The following is a 15859-nucleotide window of genomic DNA, read 5'->3' as shown; positions in this document are numbered from 1 at the left end:
ATTTATAACATGCTTATAACAAACCTATTACATGTTATTACGCAAAGTGCATTTTAACAGCTGTTTCTAGAGCATATGTCTTCGTATGAATAAACTGGCAACCCGGAGTGATGCAAGTTTGTACAGATCACACAAAACAAACAAACAAGCAAATGACAAAACAATAATTATGAATTTATTATAAGGAAATATGATTATTAGTCAGAAACAAATTGTGTAATTAATGTTTACATACAATAGCTCTCTGTATTATACATGATCTTACATATTAGAAAATAACATTCTCACTTATTTATAAATTTCTATATAAAAAGTGAGGACTTTATGTGGTCCAGATATTGTGTTTATTTATTTAGGCTGTAGTGTAAAAAAAACAAAAAAACAATCTGCCTTCTATTTGTCTAACATTTATAACATACTTATAACACATATATTACATGTTATTACACAAAATAACATTTTCATCTATATTTCAATGTTTAGTGTGTTTAATGTGTACTTGTCTAGCTGTATGTCTTTATGTCACGTGTGTGTGTGTGTGTAGCATGCAGCGTGAAGGTGTTGTGAAGGATTTGAGACACTCACACGTGAGCACGCCGTTGGGTCGGTTCTTCTTGGTGTTGTTTTTATCCTGAGCCGAAGAACATGTGGCCGGCTCGGCCTGATAACTGCACAGGGCTTCCCACTCCTTCTCTAAACGATCCTGATTCTGCAGATGATCCTCCATGTACGCCTGCACTCAGGAACAGGAAGAGGAAGAGGAGGAAGAAAACGTGAGTTAGATCATTTGACAGAGACTATAGGAGTCTATAGGAAAATTGTAACACTCTGAAGTTGATTGTTTTTCCTGTTCCAGCCTCAAAATGGTTTATTGCTCTGGTAGCACAGCCAGATGTACAGGTCATACTTTATATCTGTTTACAGTTACCTTATCAGCCTTCTTCACTAAGACTGACACACACACTGAGGCCACACCTTCTTCAGTGAGACTGACACACACAGAGGCCACGCCTTCTTCACTGAGACTGACACACACACACAGGCCACGCCTCCTTCATTGAGACTGACACACACACTGAGGCCACGCCTTCTTCACTGAGACTGACACACACACAGAGGCCATGCCTCCTTCAGTGAGACTGACACACACAGAGGCCACGCCTTCTTCACTAAGACTGACACACACACAGAGGCCACGCCTTCTTCAGTGAGACTGACACACACAGAGGCCACGCCTTCTTCACTAAGACTGACACACACACTGAGGCCACGCCTTCTTCACTAAGACTGACACACACACAGAGGCCATGCCTCCTTCAGTGAGACTGACACACACACAGAGGCCATGCCTCCTTCAGTGAGACTGACACACACAGAGGCCACGCCTTCTTCAGTGAGACTGACACACACACAGAGGCCACGCCTTCTTCACTGAGACTGACACACACACAGAGGCCATGGCTCCTTCAGTGAGACTGACACACACAGAGGCCACGCCTTCTTCACTAAGACTGATACACACACTGAGGCCACGCCTTCTTCACTGAGACTGACACACACACAGAGGCCATGGCTCCTTCAGTGAGACTGACACACACACAGAGGCCACACCTTCTTCACTAAGACTGACACACACACAGAGGCCACGCCTTCTTCACTGAGACTGACACACACGCAGAGGCCATGGCTCCTTCAGTGAGACTGACACACACAGAGGCCACGCCTTCTTCACTAAGACTGATACACACACAGAGGCCACGCCTTCTTCACTGAGACTGACACACACACAGAGGCCATGCCTCCTTCAGTGAGACTGACACACACACACAGGCCACGCCTCCTTCATTGAGACTGACACACACACTGAGGCCACGCCTTCTTCACTGAGACTGACACACACACAGAGGCCACGCCTTCTTCACTGAGACTGACACACACACAGAGGCCACGCCTCCTTCACTGAGACTGACACACACACACAGAGGCCATGCCTCCTTCAGTGAGACTGACACACACAGAGCCCATGCCTACTTCTCTGAGACTGACACACACACACACACACACAAGCCACGCCTCCTTCATTGAGACTGACATATAAAGAGGCCACACCTCTTTCACTGACACACACACACACACAAGCCACGCCCACTTCTCTGAGACTGACACACAGAAGCCACTCCTCCTTCACTGAGACTGACACACACACAGAGGCCACGCCTTCTTCACTGAGACTGACACACACACAGAGGACACGCTTCCTTCAGTGAGACTGACACACACACAGAGGCCACACCTACTTCTCTGAGACTGACACACAGAGGCCATGACTCCTTCACTGAGACTGACACTCACACAGAGGCCACGCCTCCTCCACTGACACACACATAAACCACACCTACTTCTCTGAGACAGACACACATAGAGGCAGCATTCACTCACACACACACAGTAATGTTTAGAATCTTCAGTCAGGTCACCAGAAATGAAGTAGCATCCAAGAGGCAGGTTCTCTAAACTGTTTCAATGAGAGATTCTCTCTCTCTCTCTCTCTCTCTCTCTCTCTCTCTCTCTCTCTCTCTCTCTCTCTCTCTCTCTCTCTCTCTCTCTCTCTCTCTCTCTCACCATTCTTTCGCTCTGTCCCTCCCTCCACTCTGTTCTTTTGTCTCTATTGGATTCAGCTACCCAGGAAAGAAGGCTTAAGCTCAGACAATCTTATCGCCATGTGTGAGAGTGGAGAAAAGCGCTGATTGAAGTTGGGCTCTTTCAGCATTCTTAATTGCGTATGTGATTGCCAGGGACCAACCCACCTCTCTCTCTCTTTCTCTCTCTCTCTCTCTCTCTCTCTCTCTCTCTTTCTATCATTCACTCTCAGTCTGTTCTTTTGTGCTGCATATTTGGGATTAGTGTCTGAGATTGACAAGTGGAGCTGCTTTGTGCTCGCGTTCAGATAGATGGATGGATGGATGGATGGAGGTACGATTGTAGAACGACAGAAAGAAGAGGCAAAAAAGATAGAGCAGAAAAGAAAAGAAAAGAAAAAGAAAGAGCAGTGGAGCTCAGAGGTAAGCTGGATCACAGCTGCCTGAAGTATTTGTTTTATTAATCTGTTTATTCTGCAGCTCCAGGGACAGACAGATGCTGAATAGAGAAATGCGCTTTAATAAATCATTAGGGGTCCAAGTACTTTTTTTAAACACATCTGGTGCAAACATCACAGACAGGAAAGACCATATTTGGCAGAAAGGCTCAGTATCCAGCTCACTCTGGATTGTGACAGGATCCACCTCAGCCTGATGGTGGCGCTGTAATGCATCGTTACAATTAGATATCCTCGGAACACATGACGTGACACATCGTAAACAATACTTAAAATAAAAAAGTGTAAACAAAGACAACATGGCTGCCACAATAGAATCACTTCTTTATTCTAAACCATCAAATAAACAACTCCGCTTCATCACACCATGGCCATGTTGATTAATTTCCTAAAACAGCATTTAATTACTTAAATATCGCCTTCATAAAGAATCTTTTTTATCACCTATGACCTATTTACTAGAAATTTTCTGGAAATAACTTCATAAGAAAAACATCAGAATGAATTTCCCGGAAAGTTCCACCGGTTCAGGTTAAAGTGCTGAGGTAATATTTGTACCTTTTTGGTTGTATGTATATATAAAATTAAACAATTTAAAGTTTAATTAATACCATTCAGTTTTTTAACTCCGCCCCTCATCTTGTTTTTTAACCAGTCATAACGTTCCTTAGCTGAAATTCTGATGAATGAATGCTCATGAGGTCAAATACACAAATTTTTAATTCTTTTAATCCAATATTAAAGATTTCTTTGAATATTTTTACCCAAATAATACACAGTGAATATAGTGTTGGGGTTAGACATGGAGTTTGTGTTTGTTTTCAAGCAAATGTAATAAAATTCTATTTTTTAAAATTCATTGTTTGAGATCAGTGCTAATCGGTTGGAGGAAAACTCCACCCCTCATCCTGAGCTTTAAGAATTTCATCAAGAATTTCAGTGTTGAAATTCTTTTTATGTCACGTAGCACATACTATGTGGAGTCTTATAATACCCGAGGAGAAATGATTTCCTCTGTGTGTTTTCTTTCTCTGAGACATTACATTGATGGACAGTTCCATTTAAACCCTTTATCCTACGAGGCCATGATGTCGCTCCACGGCTTTATACATACGAATCTCGTGAATCCATGTGAAAGTCGGTCCTTCCTCTTGCTCTCTCTCCAGCATGGAGCTTCAGTCATGTCATGTCTTATGAGCTTATGTTGGACGAGACAGGGAACTTAATCGAGGCCATTACGGTCCGTGTAGTATTCATTATTTAGTGGGTGAGAAATGACTTTGATTAACAAAGCCGAGAAGAGCCTTAATGAGATTAAGGCAGTAAGATGAAAAAAATGGAGCTTGGCTTCACCGTGGAACAAAAGGGTCATCGCTGTGGATCGACCCGGGTACAGATTCGCACAAAAACACGAGCGACGGATAATTGGATTGAAAAAAATATCACAGATTCAGGTTACTGCTATGTTAAGCAGGGCGGGGTCAATGTGTTTAGAGTCTCCGCCCACCAGCCAGCTCTCATTCAATTCCACTACCAAGCAAGATAAAAAAATCATTTTTTCATCACTTATGTAACACACTCTGCCCTCTTCCACATACATGAGGCTCACAGACTCCAACGATTGGGTTAGTGCTAGAGAGTAAGCCCCACCCACTCAGGGTTTGCTCTGTTGGATCTCTCTGATTGGTGTTCAAGCTTGTGATTGTCTGATGATCTGATTTTGTTTTTTTCTGATTATATAAATGAGCCTAGAATTGCACATATTTATATAAGAATCAATAATATATATTTTTTGTAAATGTAGTTTATGTTTTATATCTCTGTGAACATGACAAATAAGATCACTTAATCTTTATGGAATTTAAGTATTAAATATAAGTATTTTTTGGTATTTTCATATTTTTCATTTTTTGATTTAGATTAATTTTTCAGTAAAGAAACAATTTTCAGTATTTTTTTTAGTAATTTGTTTTGTTTTGTTTTGTTTTGTTTTTCTTAATACTAACGTCTCCCTTGAAAACTGAACAGTGACACATCTAATCTGCAGAAAATAACAAAACTCTTATTTTACTGTTTTTATTTTATTTTTATTTTATTTTCCTGTTTTAATTTAATTAATATAATTTACATGTATTTTTATTTTATTTTATTTTATTTTTCCCCACTGCTGAACACTGAAGCTATGAAAGATTTATTTACTATGAGTTTTTGAACAGAAAATCAGCGTTTCTCTGCAAATAGATGAGTTCCAAAAAATGTGTTAAAGCAAATTCTAATAGAATCTGTGGTGTCATATTCATATATATATATATATATATGAATAAAATAGAAATATTTAGACAAAAATTAAATGTAAAGAAAAATAAATAAATAAATGGGTTTGAAAGGTTAAAAAGAGTATCTGAGCTTCCGAGTCAGTTGTGTAACATGCGGCTGCTCTGCAGTTCATCTGTCTCTAACTTGGAGCCTCTCATCAGTGCAGCAGATTTCATCATTCTCCAGAAAGTTGATGTGGTGTGGAAAAGCCAGATCTTTGATGCTGCAAGATTTTTCAACTTATCTCAAAAAAAAATAAATAAATAAATAAATGTGCGACTCAGGAATTTTGTTTTGATGTTAATTGCTCTACTGTGTCAGTCATCATTTCTCAAGCCTGAAGAGTTTTTACTCCAAAGAAAACATGACAAAAAACAGAGCTGTGAAAGCTTTAGCTCCTCCATCACTGCCATTCTCCTCCTGGAACGACAGCAGCAGCACTCAGAGTGCTCTCATCCCTGTGAGGACTCATTAACCACCACCACCACCATCTCCACAGCCACGCAAATTACCCAGTATTCAACTCACTCAGACAGCATGGATGGAGAAAAAAAGAGACATGTCCGAGTGAAGATTGTTTATGTCACTAAAGTTGTTCTTTGTTGTTTAGACAAACACCTGAATAATGCAATTAAAACATGAAGCTCGTTCAGTCTGATGCTCGATTTCAGGAAACTCAACTGTTATGGTTAAGTAAGCTTAACACTTAACGTGGATGATAGGTGGGGCTTAACACTTAACTAGGATGATAGGTGGGGCTTAACACTTAACTAGGATGATAGGTGGAGCTTAACACTTAACTAGGATGATCGGTGGAGTTTAATACTTAAGTAGGACAAGGGGCGTGGGTTAAAAAGTAACTAGGTTGAGGGACAGGGCATAACACTAAATTAAAATGAGGGGCAGGGCTTAACAATTAAATAGTTTGGTAAGCGAGTCTTACCACTTAAATCATTTGAGGAGTAGGGCTTAACACTTAACTAGGAGGAGGGACGGGGCTTAACACTTAACTAGGAGAAGGGTCGGAGCTTAACACTTAATTAGGATGAGGGACGTGGCTTAATACTTAACTAGTATAAGGAACGAGACTTAACACATAACTAGGATGAGGGGAGAGGCTTAACACTTACTTAGAGGGGTGTGGCTTTACAATAAACTATAATGAGGGACAAGGCTTAACACTTAACTAGGATAAGAGGCGGAGTTTAACACATAACTAAATTGAGAGGCCGGACTTAACACTTAAATAGTACAAGGAGTGGGGCTTAGCACAAAACTTGGAGAAGGAGCAGGGCTTAATACTTAACTAGGGCGAGGGGTGGGGCTTTACATTGATCTAGGATGAGGGGTGGAACTTAGCTAAAATGAATGCCTTCATCACCATAATGGTCTGTTGGTTATTTCCTGAAGTTCAGCAGAGAAAGAAAACAAAACACATGAATGCAGGTTTGTACGATCGATCACATGATCAACGAAACCCAAGAAGCAGAAAAGGGAAAAAAGAAAGGATTAACTATTCATGAGACTATTATTAGCAGTAAATGAATGTGGAATAGAAGTGTTCAGGTGATTAATGATGGAGTGTGTGGAAGACAGGAAGAAAGATTAAATCAGCTTCATGTCCTTTCAAATATTTCAATGTTGATTTAGATTTTTAGGTTTATTACTAATGCAAATCCTTTAACACTGCACTCCAGTGGATGTGTTAACACTCCAACACCCCAATATTCCCTGAAGTATACCTGTTTCAAGGTATAAAATTAAAATAAATAAATAAAAGTTTCTTTATTTATTTTAATTACACCCTAATCTTTTATTATCTTAAACCTGACTTATTTTATTTTATTTTATTTTATTTTATTTTATTTTATTTTATTTTATTTTATTTTATTTTATTTTATTTTATTTTATTTTATTTTATTTTATTTTATTTTATTGTATTGTATTGTATTGTATTGTATTGTATTGTATTGTATTGTATTGTATTGTATTGTAAAATCCCCTCAATTTATCCTAAACAGAACTAACAGCTCACATCAAGAGCTCCATCATTATAACATGATTAAACATAAAGTAAAGGAATGTAAATATTGTCTCTAGCTAGACCTCACAGAACCCTGAGGTTTTACAGAAGCTGTCTGGAGAACATCAAACTCTATTAGCAAAGTAAATTTATGATTTAATCAGATAGTGAGGAGCTTCAGTACTTTAATCAAAAGCTTTTTTTCCTCCTCCAGTGTCGTCCTCAGACCTCTATTAGCTGTTTGGTGATAAATACAACAACGAAAGCGGCATTGAGGCTCATTACTGATTGATCAGCTCATAGATCGAGACTCTGGTGTACACATGACTGTATACACACACAAGCATCACCATGATAAACGATGATGTCAGCAACCCTGGGATTACTTTTCTCTGGCTTGGTATACTGTGGAGTTACAGAGTTACAGAGGCAGGTCTTAACACTTAAATAGTACGAGGGGCAGAACCAAAGACTTAAATAGTACAAGGAGGGGGCTTAACACTTAACTAGGATGGGGCGGATCTTGATACTTAACTAAAACAAGGAGCGGGGCTTAACCCTTAAATGGTATGAGAAGTGGGGCTTGACACTTAACTAAGACAGGGTGGGGCTTAACACTTAAATAGGATGGGGTGGAGCTTAACACATATAACTAGGGTAAGTAAAAGGGCTTAAGATGGAGTGGGGATTAACACTTAAGTAGGATGGGGTGGAGCTTAACACTTAACTAGGATGGGGTGGAGTTTAACACTTAAGTAGGATGGGGTGGAGCTTAACACTCGCTAGTTATCTAACAGGTTTAATTTACATTGTTTTAAAAAACCTACACAGTTTGCCTACAATCTATAAGATGAAACCAGCTAGCTAACACTGGACAGCCTGGTCAAGTACCTACTGAGGAGCTGCCTGTGATGGATATGAGTTATTGGAGCAGCACCTTGTCTCTCAGAGCCATGATGAGTTCTTACAAAATTCAACACAGTCTGTAAGACTGCACCTTCACATGTCCAGTGAAAAAAAGCCAGGAGAAATTCAAAGGCATAACCAGTTCCTCTGGTGCTGGACCTCAGACCCGGTCAGTGTCATGTGATCTTGTATGGATTCATCACATGACATCACTCGAGATACGAAGTCATAAACAAGTTCTGCAGCGGTAACGGTTACGTCTCATGACCGCAGTGAGAAAAAACAACAACAAAACAACAACAAAAAACGAAGCTGTCAATCTGAAAAGGCGATTGAAATTCCACCCAGATTCACACAGACTGCAGAGCGCTCTGCTTTTCTCTTCTCTCAGCTTTAAAGCTGTGAACCAGGACAAGAGATGATCGCTCGGCATTGTAAGCTCTGACAGATCTCCGGAGGTGTGGAGCTCGTCAGGCTTCTTATGACTTCATTCGGCTAGAAAGCAACACAGAGGCTATGATATTAACATCAACACCTCGTACGTACAATGAGGCTCTTTTCTCATGTCACTTCTAATGGAAGCTCTCCTAATCTCCTAATGCAAGCCTCCAAACATCCACAGTGTTCAGGGTAAGACTGAACGAAATACACGGTGATCATTGAACTTAAGTTAAAGATTTATCCTGGGTAGAGTCCTGATCCTGTTCTGGGAATATTGCTGTGAAATGGGAATTCGGCCTGGATGGAACACCACTGATTCACACATAGGACCAATTCAGCATGATCACTGAGAGGAATATGACAGGAGGAACCCTGGAGAACCTGGAGGAAATCCACATGGACATGAGGAGAACATGGGAATTCTCCACACAGGCAGAAACCCGAGCTCTGGAACCCAGGAACTGTAAGGTGGTCAATTAGATCCATTAAAAAACCACAACAAAACCATCATCAGAGACTCCAAACTAGTCTAACAAACCAGCATAAACCATTACAAACGCTACCAAACCATAACAAACCAGTATAAACCATTACAAACCCTAACAAACCAGTATAAACCATTACAAACCCTAACAAACCAGTATAAACCATTACAAACCCTAACAAACCAGTATAAATCATTACAAACCCTAACAAACCAGTATAAGCCATTACAAACCCTAACAAACCAATATAAATCATTACAAACCCTAACAAACCAGTATAAGCCATTACAAACCCTAACAAACCAGCATAAACCATTACAAACCCTACCAAACCATAATAAACCAGTATAAACCATTACAAACCCTAACAAACCAGTATAAATCATTACAAACCCTAACAAACCAGTATAAGCCATTACAAACCCTAACAAACCAGCATAAACCATTACAAACCCTACCAAACCAGTATAAGCCATTACAAACCCTAACAAACCATAACAAACCAGTATAAACCATTACAAACCCTAACAAACCAGTATAAACCATTACAAATTATAACAAACCAGTATAAACCATTACAAATTATAACAAACCAATATAAAACACAAATTATTACACACCATGGCAAACTGGTATAAATCACTAAAACTATTACAAGCCCCAACAGACCAGATTTAACCATTAAAATTATTACACACCATAGCAAACCAGTACAAACCATGACAAACCAGAATAAACCATTGAAACCAATACAAACTACAACAAACCAATAAAAATTGACATTCCAGACATTAAGAACACAGGGAATGAACAGAAACCAGTTACAGTTACCATTAAACCAGTACTACTTCTCTAACTGTGGTGTGTGTGTGTGTGTGTGAGGGAGAGAGAGAGAGAGAGAGAGCCATGCTACATGTGTGAAAATGTTTGTACAGACGCATGTTGTGAACAACACACACACACACACACCCACACACACACAGCACTAATGGATTCTGTAGCAGCGCTGGATGATGGATTCCTCTCAGGCTAATGAATGCTACGCTAGCCGGCTGTGATCAGTCTGAGCTGCCACATTAATAAAACACAAGTTAGAAGGCCAGAATTAAAGTTATCCATTGTGTGTGTGTGTGCGTGTGTGTGTGTGTGTGTGAGAGAGAGAGAGAGAGAGAGAGAGAGAGAGAGAGAGAGAGAAGGAGATGGATGACTTTGGCCCCTCAGGCTTCTAAGCTAAGCAAAGCAGCACAAAACCTATGAGTGAAGTGTGTGTGTGTGTGTGTGTCAAAATCATGTGTCCTGCAGAGATGTTTATGTTGTTGTTGTTTGTGTGTGAGTCCTAGATCATGTGTCCTGTAAAGATGTCTATGCTGGTGTGTGTGTGTGTGTGTGTGTGTGTACCAGGATCATGTGTCCTGTAGAGATGTCCATGTTGCTGTGTGTGTGTGTGTGTATGTGTGTACCAGGATCATGTGTCCTGTAGAGATGTCCATGTTGCTGTGTGTGTGTGTGTGTGTGTGTACCAGGATTGTGTGTCCTGTAAAGATGTCCATGTTGGTGTGTGTGTGTGTGTGTGTGAGTCCTGGATCATGTGCCCTGTGAAGATGTCGATGTTGCTGTGTGTGTGTGTGTGTGTACCAGGATCATGTGTCCTGTAGAGATGTCCATGTTGCTGTGTGTGTGTGTGTGTGGGTGTGTATACCAGGATCATGTGTCCTGTAGAGATGTCCATGTTGCTGTGTGTGTGTGTGTGTGTGTGTGTGTGTACCAGGATCATGTGTCCTGTAGAGATGTCCATGTTGCTGTGTGTGTGTGTGTGTGTGTGTGTGTGTACCAGGATCATGTGTCCTGTAGAGATGTCCATGTTGGTGTGTGTGTGTGTGTACCAGGATCATGTGTCCTGTAGAGATGTCCATGTTGCTGTGTGTGTGTGTGTGTGTGTGTGTACCAGGATCATGTGTCCTGTAGAGATGTCCATGTTGCTGTGTGTGTGTGTGTGTGTGTACCAGGATCATGTGTCCTGTAGAGATGTCCATGTTGGTGTTGTGTGTGTGTGTGTGTGTGTGTGTGTGTACCAGGATCATGTGTCCTGTAGAGATGTCCATGTTGCTGTGTGTGTGTGTGTGTGTGTGTGTGTACCAGGATCATGTGTCCTGTAGAGATGTCCATGTTGCTGTGTGTGTGTGTGTGTGTGTGTGTGTGTACCAGGATCATGTGTCCTGTAGAGATGTCCATGTTGCTGTGTGTGTGTGTGTGTGTGTGTGTGTGTACCAGGATCATGTGTCCTGTAGAGATGTCCATGTTGCTGTGTGTGTGTGTGTGTGTGTGTGTACCAGGATCATGTGTCCTGTAGAGATGTCCATGTTGCTGTGTGTGTGTGTGTGTGTGTGTGTGTACCAGGATCATGTGTCCTGTAGAGATGTCCATGTTGCTGTGTGTGTGTGTGTGTGTGTGTGTGTACCAGGATCATGTGTCCTGTAGAGATGTCCATGTTGCTGTGTGTGTGTGTGTGTGTGTGTGTACCAGGATCATGTGTCCTGTAGAGATGTCCATGTTGCTGTGTGTGTGTGTGTGTGTGTGTACCAGGATCATGTGTCCTGTAGAGATGTCCATGTTGCTGTGTGTGTGTGTGTGTGTGTGTGTATGTGTGTGTACCAGGATCATGTGTCCTGTAGAGATGTCCATGTTGGTGTTGTGTGTGTGTGTGTGTGTGTGTGTACCAGGATCATGTGTCCTGTAGAGATGTCCATGTTGGTGTTGTGTGTGTGTGTGTGTGTACCAGGATCATGTGTCCTGTAGAGATGTCCATGTTGCTGTGTGTGTGTGTGTGTGTGTGTGTACCAGGATCATGTGTCCTGTAGAGATGTCCATGTTGCTGTGTGTGTGTGTGTGTACCAGGATCATGTGTCCTGTAGAGATGTCCATGTTGGTGTTGTGTGTGTGTGTGTACCAGGATCATGTGTCCTGTAGAGATGTCCATGTTGCTGTGTGTGTGTGTGTGTGTGTGTGTGTACCAGGATCATGTGTCCTGTAGAGATGTCCATGTTGCTGTGTGTGTGTGTGTGTGTGTGTACCAGGATCATGTGTCCTGTAGAGATGTCCATGTTGCTGTGTGTGTGTGTGTGTGTGTGTGTGTGTGTACCAGGATCGTGTGTCCTGTAGAGATGTCCATGTTGGTGTGTGTGTGTGTGTGTGTGTACCAGGATCATGTGTCCTGTAGAGATGTCCATGTTGCTGTGTGTGTGTGTGTGTGTGTGTGTGTACCAGGATCATGTGTCCTGTAGAGATGTCCATGTTGCTGTGTGTGTGTGTGTGTACCAGGATCATGTGTCCTGTAGAGATGTCCATGTTGCTGTGTGTGTGTGTGTACCAGGATCATGTGTCCTGTAGAGATGTCCATGTTGGTGTTGTGTGTGTGTGTGTGTACCAGGATCATGTGTCCTGTAGAGATGTTCATGTTTCTGTGTGTGTGTGTGTGTGTACCAGGATCATGTGTCCTGTAGAGATGTCCATGTTGCTGTGTGTGTGTGTGTGTGTACCAGGATCATGTGTCCTGTAGAGATGTCCATGTTGCTGTGTGTGTGTGTGTGTACCAGGATCATGTGTCCTGTAGAGATGTCCATGTTGCTGTGTGTGTGTGTGTGTGTGTGTGTGTACCAGGATCATGTGTCCTGTAGAGATGTCCATGTTGCTGTGTGTGTGTGTGTGTGTACCAGGATCATGTGTCCTGTAGAGATGTCGATGTTGCTGTGTGTGTGTGTGTGTGTGTGTACCAGGATCATGTGTCCTGTAGAGATGTCCATGTTGCTGTGTGTGTGTGTGTGTGTGTGTGTACCAGGATCATGTGTCCTGTAGAGATGTCCATGTTGCTGTGTGTGTGTGTGTGTGTGTGTGTACCAGGATCATGTGTCCTGTAGAGATGTCCATGTTGCTGTGTGTGTGTGTGTACCAGGATCATGTGTCCTGTAGACATGTCCATGTTGCTGTGTGTGTGTGTGTGTGTGTACCAGGATCATGTGTCCTGTAGAGATGTCCATGTTGCTCTGTGCAGGTTCTTCGCTCCATGACGATGTGCTGCTGCGTGCTGATGGACTCTGAGTCGCTCCGTCACTGAACTGTGATGACACGCTGTTGATGCGTGACGTGTGTGTGGCATGATGGAAAACATCCGAGCTGCGCTCTGCCATGCGCTGACGACATAGATCCTGATCAGGAAGAGGAAGAGAAAGAGGACGATCAGCTACTCAGTGGGAATATTCAATATCTTTCTTTCTATCTCTCTCTCTTTAACACACACACATAAACTCAAAGAGAGGGGGAGAGAGAGAGAGAGAGAGAGAGAGAGAGAAACAGAGGGAAGGATCCAGAGGGAAAGATAAAAGATAAAAGAGTGAGAGAGAAAAAGTCAAACAGAGGTAAGGATGGAGAGAGGGACAGAGAAGAAGAGAAAGAAAGATGGATAAAGAGAGAGACAAAGACAAAAAGGGACAGACAAAGGCAGAGAGGAAGACAGGTAGGGAGTGTGAGAGAAAGAGACAGAAACAGTGACAGACAGAAAAGACAAACACAGAAACAATGAGAGAGAGAGAGAGAGAGAGAGAGAGAAAGAGAGAGAGATAGACAGACAGACAGAAAGAGAGAGACACAGAAAGAAAATGAGAGAGAAAGAGAGGGAGAGCAAAAGAGTTAAAGAGAGACAAAGAGTGACAGACAAAAAGAGAGAGATAGATAGATAGATAGATAGATAGATAGATAGATAGATAGATAGACTAAGAGTGAGAGACAGAGAGAGAGAAACAGAAAGAGAGAGACAGAAAGAAAGTGAGACAGAGAGACAGACAGACAGGTTGTTGAGTAAATGATATGTCTCTTTAAGCTGAGTTGGAGGACGCAGTAAATCCCAGAGTCCTTCACCACATCCACCTGACACCTATCTCACATCATGACTAATCAATACACTCTGGATTCTGATTGGTCAGGAAGTGCTGAGCAACTGGACAGGAAGTGGCTGTCAGTCAGACAGGAACTAATGTGTTTCACGGACATTCTGCACCATGACATATAACTAAGAATGGACAATGGTCATTTATGTTTTAGCAGCTATAAATGTCCTTTCCCTCACCAGACCTTCTTTTTATCTCTCTCTTGAAGATAATAATAATAATAATAATAATAATAATAATAATAATAATAATAATAATAAGTGTGGCTCATTAGCAAAAAAACTAAACCTAAACCTGTTACATGGCTCTGAAACTGGAGACTCCTTCCATTAATGTTATATAAACATCATAATCAAGCTGCTATAGGAAAATAATCACCGTCATTAATACCAGGTCCTCAAAAGCTTCTACCACCTGAAAATGTTTAACATAGTGCAGGTCCCCATTAGACACAAGTGTGTCATAACACAAAGTGCATTCCAAACTACAAAGTCTTGATGTGTTACTGTACGTCTTTCATGATCTCATGAAGCCACTGAGACAAAACCGGTGCTGAGATTTAGAAAATCCATCGATTCTTTTTATTTCTTTTTGAGTCATTTAGATGAAAAGGTTCAGAAAACACATGTTTCAAGAAAAGGAACTGATTCTGATGTGAGGACTTGCAGTGCAGGTGTGTTACAAGTCACTATAAACGTGTGTTTAAGGAATATTGCATTTCTTCAGGTTCCCATTAGGCATAAATGTACCTACAAATAAAAGGTGTTTGCTTGTGTTTGTGTGTGTTAATTTGTGTTCTCAAGATGCCACTGCTGAAGAGATGAGTTTCTGTTACTCTTCTTATTTAAGAAAAAAAAAAAAAAAGGAATACAATGCATTTGTGGAATTCTGTACTGTATGTGTCTGATGGTGCCTAAAAACAAGTCCCCGTAATGTCCTGAAACATGAAAAGTGTGTGATGATGTAGCTTTAACTCAAGCATTTTTTTCAATATGATAATAATATAATTGCAGTGCATGCGTAGAACAAGTCCTCGTAATGTCCTGAAACAGGAAAAGTGTGTGTCAGAACCATTGCATTACTTCAGGTCCCCATTAGGCATAAATGCACCTACAAATAAAAGTGTGTGTGTGTGTGTGTGTGTTAATTTGTGTTCTCAGGATGCCACTGCTGCGGACATGAATTTCTGTTATTGTTCTTATTGAATAAAAAAAAATTAAACGCAATGCATTTGTGGAATTCTGAATGTGTTTTATGGTCCCTACAAACAAGTCCCCATAATGTCCAGAAACATGAAAAGGGTGTGATGATGTCCCCAATTGTCCCTCTGTGTGTGTGTGTGTGTGTGCTGCATAGTGTTTGTGTAACCGCACGTGTGTTTGACTGAGCACAGTCTGTCATCTCTGAGGAAACCCCACATAACTCCGCCTCCATCGTTCTCTCTCTCCACACTCCATCTTATTTCCTCCTAAATCCCAGCCGGACCCTGAAGGAACGGACGCCATCGATTCGTACGGCACATGCAAAAAAAAAAAAAATCAATATGTCATAATTAAAGGATGTAAGAATACAGATGTGGGTGAAGAAGAACTTGATGACACGACAGCTAATTCTGACCCGAGCCTACAGTCAGTCACGGCAGGGACTCCCC

General features: G+C 41.3%; 1 protein-coding gene across 2 annotated transcripts in view; it reads right to left on the bottom strand.

The window, feature by feature from the left end:
- The window catches only part of ptprn2 (protein tyrosine phosphatase receptor type N2), a 219173-nt gene that overhangs the window by 24166 nt on the left and 179148 nt on the right, over positions 1–15859 (bottom strand). For both annotated transcript variants that reach the window (XR_009205012.1, XM_058395448.1), the window contains exons 14-15: positions 13273–13470; positions 586–733 (exon numbers count right to left, since the gene is read on the bottom strand). Coding sequence is in view for 1 of the 2 variants with exons in the window: in XM_058395448.1 (XP_058251431.1) it covers positions 586–733; positions 13273–13470 (346 nt within the window). In the remaining variant the exon portion in view is untranslated. The remainder of the gene's footprint in view (positions 1–585; positions 734–13272; positions 13471–15859) is intronic.

This window comes from Hemibagrus wyckioides, linkage group LG07 (assembly GCF_019097595.1).
Source record: "Hemibagrus wyckioides isolate EC202008001 linkage group LG07, SWU_Hwy_1.0, whole genome shotgun sequence".
NCBI classification, from domain to species: Eukaryota; Metazoa; Chordata; class Actinopteri; order Siluriformes; family Bagridae; genus Hemibagrus; species Hemibagrus wyckioides.
The sequence above is the reverse complement of the archived record's forward strand: the minus strand, read 5'-3'. Positions and strand labels throughout refer to the sequence as shown.